The sequence below is a fragment of the Ranitomeya variabilis genome, chromosome 2, assembly GCF_051348905.1.
Source record: "Ranitomeya variabilis isolate aRanVar5 chromosome 2, aRanVar5.hap1, whole genome shotgun sequence".
Taxonomy (NCBI): Eukaryota; Metazoa; Chordata; class Amphibia; order Anura; family Dendrobatidae; genus Ranitomeya; species Ranitomeya variabilis.
In genome coordinates, this window is record NC_135233.1 from 985,988,809 (window position 1) to 985,995,486 (window position 6,678).

The following is a 6,678-nucleotide window of genomic DNA, read 5'->3' on the forward strand; positions in this document are numbered from 1 at the left end:
TACAAAAAATAAACAAAACATGTTTTATTTTGCTATGCAGCCACTATTACATTGTGAATAAAGCTAAAGTGGTATTTGCCTTTAATACCTGCTCTTGAACCTTTGCACTGCTGTCCCCACACATGCCACTGATTTTTCTTTTGAAATCTCAAGACAACATTGGTACTGTAATACTCAGTGGAAAATCTGCTGCAAAGGCGATCTGTGTGAATGTACCTTTAAGGGTGAGTTAAATCGGAGAATCAGAGTGGGTTCACGAACAGCGAGTTTTACTGCCATGAACTATATTTTGGGTAGGTAAATGAATGCAATAATTTTATATGACATTTGCTCCATTACAAGTGTTTTAACATGATGATTGGCAGAAAATAAATGCTTCAAATATACAGAATGCTTTATTTTATTTTTTTACAGTACCACACGATACACAACAAACAGTAACAAAATAATTCAGTGATTAAAAATAAATCTTGAGAGAGAAACCTGAATGTATAGCGCCAGGAGTTGGTAGTGAAAGTAATGTAAGTTGTATCCCATATATGTTGTATCCCAATTATCTCATGAAGCAGATGCATAACTGTGAGAATACAGCTGAGGTTGCGGACATACCACAAATACATGGGTACGACAGATCAGCCCTAGGAAGGAGTGAAAATGGTAAATTTCAAAGCAAGGGAAATGATATGTGAAGTCCAGATGATGGTAATCCATGTGAAACAGATCAATAAACAGTAGGTTTTAATATATACCACGCAACACAATGCTGAACACAAGATTCAGCCATGCATTGGCTAGTGCTTAGTGTTATACATGACACTATTTTCAAAGAAATGGTTAATAAAAGCCAAACGCAAACCTCTGTCATCATCTCTAATTATGAAAATCTGGGTTATTATATTTAATTGGAGCTCCATTCTGCAGTAGACAGAGTAGGTCTAAGTAGGTCAGTGCTTTCTCTCATAAGGTTACATATTTTATCTTTCTTTATTTTAAAATAATATAAAAATAAATACTGTATAGCAAGTCTTGTGTTATCGCGATACGTATTTTCCACAAAAAAAGAGAAAATATGAGCAAAGGGATGAACATTTAACATGTTATTTTGTCCCCTGCTGATATGAAATTCATTTTCGATTCAATAAAAAATAATAATAATTTGTGTTTTCATTTCAATAATCACTGTTTTATCATCGAAGAGTTGAAGAGATTAGAAAAAAAGTTTGTTTTAATCTTCAAGAAAAAGTGCCAAACTTGTCCATTAGTTAGTTGTCTCTGGTATTGAAGCTTATGGAAATGGGGTAAGCAAATGCTGTTTTTCTAATCTCAAAAACTCCTTTATGAAAAACAATGTTTCAACTTTTGAAAAAATGCATGGCTCCATTCAGTGGTATTGAGATATAGACATAGAACCAGATCTTTGGTCTATTTGGATTATTTTTTATTTTCCGTAGAATACTGCAAGTGCCTCCGTATACACATTTTGTATTTCCACAGAATCTCACATATAACAATATAGGTATTGTCTACAAAGGTATAATAATGTAAGTTTTAAATAATCATAGTATTTTCTAAAGAACGGACAAAAGAAAAAAACGCAAATTCATTGCTAAGAAAGTTCTGATTTATGGAGACTTGAAACTGAAACGTCCTGGACCTATCAATCTTTAAATAGTCCTTCTCAATTTCATATAAGATCCCTTCAATTTCAGAAGTAATGAATGAGTGTCCAATGGATACAAAACAGTCATACTATCGCAATGACTATGAAGCAATAATGCATGATTATCCTGACACTGGGTCATCAGAAAGCCATTCCTATAACTGGAAGAGAAACCTTAGCCCAGTCCACTTGAACCACAAAGCCACAAAAGAAAAATAGTAAAAAGAGAATGACGTCGTTGGGAAACACAAACAAATTACATATTCTCCATGGATCTTTTAACACTGTGATCTCTCCCTTTTTCTGCTTTCTCCTGGTTCATGTACTCCAAGACCTTCATAAGCATGTCCTCATCTATATACTGTTTATTTTGTGTGTCATCGGTTTCCCTTGGTAGAGTTAGCCTTCGATTACTGTTGGCTGCAGTCTCTAAATCCTGATAACCTCGCATGCTCAGATACCCCCTTAAAGCCTTTTCGTACTGCTTTTCAAGCTCCTGAATGTCACCTGGTGAGTAAAGCGTAGGGATTTTTTTATTTTGATTGTTGCCAAGAAGTTCTGGATATTTGGCCAGCATCCTAACTACATAGTCAGCCAAGTCTTCTTCCTTCTCTGATCTGGGATCGTACTCAATTTGTCTTTTTTCTAAGTCATTTGGCCAGATGACTTTATGTCCTTTAGGTTTGCCAAACATGGAGTAAGGTCTTAATGAACCACTGTTTTGGTTAAATCGATTAAGGTATGGATACTTTTGGCTTGGCAACTTATCTCCTCCCATGAGGTTCATCATATCTTCTAGTGTTAGATCTTCAGGACCATTAGGCAGTACAGCAGTTGTGGGATGCTTTACAAATCCTTGCTTACTTTTATACACATCCGTTTTATCAGTCATAGTTTCTGAAACCTCATCCAGATCTTCAGGTACTTCCACCTCTTTTTCAGATTCCAACCTACCTGGAAACTTCCTGCTATCTTCATCCTGTAGCATGTCAATAAGATCCTCAGGAGGGATTTGTAAGTTTCTAGACAGATCAATCAGTTGGTAAATAGCTTCAGGGTCTAGATTTTTTCCTGAGAACTTTAGTGATCTCTTATCTATATTCTGTTTACCCTTTTCCTGTCTGTTTAGCCACATCTTTAAATACGAGTTCATTAACTTTGGCAGGTTTTCTGATTCTTGTTCTTTATTTTCTTTTTCGGGCTCCTCATCCTGTAAACCCAACAATCCAGAACGTTTCATCTCCTCTTCCATGTCGTCTGTCTTCTCTACCTCTTCTTTACTTTCCTTTAATTCTTCTTCTGTTTGGCTCTCAACTTTCTCTTCAATTGGGTTCCAGTCTTCACCTCCTGCTACATCTTCATAAGCAATGTTGTTGGCTTTATACATGTCATCCTCATCATCCTTGTAAAGTTTTTGGTCTTCATCTAATTTTTCTCTTTTATGGTTCACCTGGCCTTGAAGTTTCCCTAGTTCCTGGAAGACAGACTGTAGAGTAGCTAAATTTTGAGGAGTATACTGACCTTCAACAATTTCATTGGTCCTTTTCAATGGGTTGTCCCGAGAGTAGTCATCATATAATCTTGAAGATAATTTATTAGTTTTTGGTCTTCTCTCAGACCACTTACTTGAGTCGTAATCTTCAATAAGCTCAGGAGGTAAACTTTTGTCCAAGTTGCTATATGATTTGCTTTTGTCTTGTGGAACCACCTTTGCCTCTTTTTCAGCTTGCATCAAGGCTTCCAACATTGCTTTCATCCACTCAGACTCGTCATCATTGAGAAGAGGTTTGGCACTGTCTGGTGAAAGGGCATGTACATCCTTCTGCTCAGAGGGAAATGGTGCCCCTTGGTAGGAGGTATAGTCAGGGAGGCTTTCGGTTCTGCTTCCTTGCTTCCTGAGATTTTCAATGTACTCCAGTGCCTTTAACATATCTGGGCTTGGCAGCCTTTGTAAACTCTTCATTCTGTACTCTGGATCTGATTGTGGCACTTGGTAGTATGGAAATGGTGCAGCATCAGCAAAGGACATAAGGATGATTAAAAAGCACAGGGATAAGCATCTTGCAAGATAGTAGCTCCTTGGAGATGCCATGTTGGTCAGTGATTCCTGCAAAACAAATTGAGATGAATATGCAGCAAGGAATGAATGAGATTACAACGATTACAGAACATCAAATATATCATTACCCTGAGTCCATCATGTCATTAGATGCACTTTAATATCATTAGAAATGCAAAACACAAGTGATAGAAGGGGCAATGCTTCAATAAAGTGCTGTACTGGAGACTGCTTCCAAACATCACATTTCATGAATTTTTGTCAGTGTCTGATCTCTGACTGCGAAATCACAATCTACTTATAGAAACATCTTAATGTATCTGTATTTATAGATGCAGGTTGGCCGAAATAATTTTTACCTTGACTTTAGATTTATGTATTAAAGCAGCACAAAGAAATGTAATGCTGAGGCAAGTTTAATCTTGGCTTTCCTCCACTAAGGCTTTTCAATCTTGATTTACTAATAAAAGCCAATACCACCCACACGCTCTGTGATCATTAATACCACATTCAACAAGAATGATGTATCTGAGATAATGATACATTGTTTACCCCACCTTCCTCTACGGCTATCTAATCTAGTTTTATACCTAATTGCTGCAAATTAGACCAAATCCTGAATTTAGAGCAAAATCTGACCCATAATAATGTACTAGCAATATTGAATAAGCATCACTAGTTACCCTATGGCATTATAACTGTGGTAGATCTATGACTGGCATCCAATGTGGTCTGGAATCCTCCTATTCTTTTCTCATTATTTATATAAATAATAAGTCTGCTTTCACATATATAGCCATAACATAAGGGATTTATTACAATATTTCACCAGATTGCAGATGTATACGGAAGTGACGCCTCATTTATCATTAAAAAAATCACAAATCTGATCGTAATACAGTGGGAAGGAAATGGTCTGTTTTAAGAAATACGAAGTAATATATTGGATGAATCCGATGCTATGTATTACTAACGTGTGTACCTCTTAGGTGCAATTACATACGCAGGCGTCACTGAATTATGGATGATGAATGATTGCCATTGATAATGTGCGGCAGACAGTCAGCTGTGCTTTATAATAATACACATATAGGATATACGCCTATATTTACTGCTGACGTAATCCGTCGTGTAATCGCAAATCTCATTACATTCTCCTCCAGGATGGACACAGTTAAATGCTAATAAGATTGGATAAAGAAGCTGCGGCTTTATCTGTGCCCCTTGGACGATCTTACATGGACATTTACAGGGCTGTAGATACTACAAAAAAAAATAAGAGGCAAAGTGCATCAATCCTCAATACCAAAACGTCTCATATATTAATATTGACAGGACATTAACCCTGAGACACAGACTGACGCGTTCCTGGCGTACAAAGTGCGCTTAGTTATAGGCTGCATAGGACTCCATCTACTGATTTAGGACAAGAATGTAAAATCACTTTATAATTACTCATTCTCTGTACTTTGGGTTCATGCGTCTGACGGCAGCCATTACTACAGTGATTGTACTGGGCATGGTTCACTATACGGACAGAAGTGATCCATACCAGTGAGGTAACACATCCCAGTCCCCAGCATCTGCCCATTGTCTACAGCTGCGGCTCAGTAACTTGTACAGCATAGCAACAGGCGCTGCCACCTCCCACACCCAAGTTATGGAGAAGAGGGCTATGGACAAACAGCAATGTCTACACCTCATCCCCAAAACTCAGGTACACAGAAATGACCCCTGGGCAAGTGATGAAGTCATACCTAACCCTTATAAAAGTCCAGGAGCATTTCTAGAACTTGCTTCCTAAGCCCCAGGGGGTCTGCACCCAATGCCCAGTGCCACAGCCCTGCCAGCCCCCCAGCTGCTGCCTACCTGTGTGCTTCAGGCAGAGGGCTGCTCTCAGATCATCGCTCCCTCCCAGGATGGAGAGATGTGTTTCAGCACCAGAACAGCTCCCAGTGCTTAATAGGGCGCATCACGTGACCCTTATGACGTCACTCGGTGTGCACAGAGCTCAGGGGAGTGAGACGCAGGCAGAGTTAACTCTTTCCCTACCCTCTGCCTACACGGGATTGACACGATCTCACAATCACGGAATAGATGAGGTTGGCTCGCAGCCACAGTGAGCTGATGACACAGATATCTGGCTGAATCAGGAGTCTAGACTGCAGGATAACAGATATTAGTATTTAGCTGCTACATGTATCGCATCCCAATATGTGCTGTAAGGGTTTTACAGCTCTAATTAACCCTTAATGGGAGCACCATTGTTTGTTTAGGCACTGATCCGGCAATAAGAGATTTTAGATGTTTTATTGGAGCTTGTTTTGATTAATGGGCGTTTTTGCGGCGTTATTACGAACCTGTTGCTTATGATAAGACTCAAGATGCAGCTCTCAGAGACAAGCACATCATCTGCTAGTTGTAGGGTTCAGTCATGACATGCGGGCTGTAAAGTGAAATGTAAAGCAGCTAAAGATGTGCAGGTTACATGAATGTGCATGGAAAGGTGACATGAAACATGCTTAAAGGGAACCTGTCAGGTCCCATGTGCCCCCAGAACCACCAGGAGTTGTGTGTGCGTATGTAGACATGCTGCCTAACAGTCCCTTTATTACATAAAGTATTTCTAAAGTCCTTTATGATATGTAAATGAGGGCTTTGACTAGTCAATGGGGCGATGGTGTCTGCAGACTAGTCGGCCCTAGACTTCCCATCATCCACAGTGCGCCTCTCTGAAGCCGGCATGCGTACACCGGGATTCAGGGAATAAATTTAGTGAGGGAAAGAAGCCATGCGCACACCCGAGGTAAGTATAGCGCTAGCGATGATACAGGTGTGACGCTCCAGGGTCCTGGTTGTCACAGTGGCATTGCTTTCCTCACGGGGAGAGTGATGTCACGCTTGGAAGCAAAGGAGGATAACTTTCACCAGGTAACCACAATGCACACAACATGTTCAC

The 6,678-nt window shown here is 39.4% G+C and overlaps 1 protein-coding gene across 1 annotated transcript; it reads right to left on the reverse strand.

Moving 5' to 3' along the window:
* Positions 1-376: 376 nt before the first annotated feature.
* SCG2 (secretogranin II) lies at positions 377-5,725 on the reverse strand. Its single transcript, XM_077290894.1, has 2 exons — positions 5,589-5,725; positions 377-3,767 (listed from the first exon to the last, which is right to left on the reverse strand). The coding sequence occupies exon 2, from the start codon at positions 3,750-3,752 to the stop codon at positions 1,917-1,919; it is 1,836 nt and encodes a 611-aa protein (XP_077147009.1). The 5' UTR covers positions 3,753-3,767; positions 5,589-5,725; the 3' UTR covers positions 377-1,916.
* Positions 5,726-6,678: the final 953 nt, after the last annotated feature.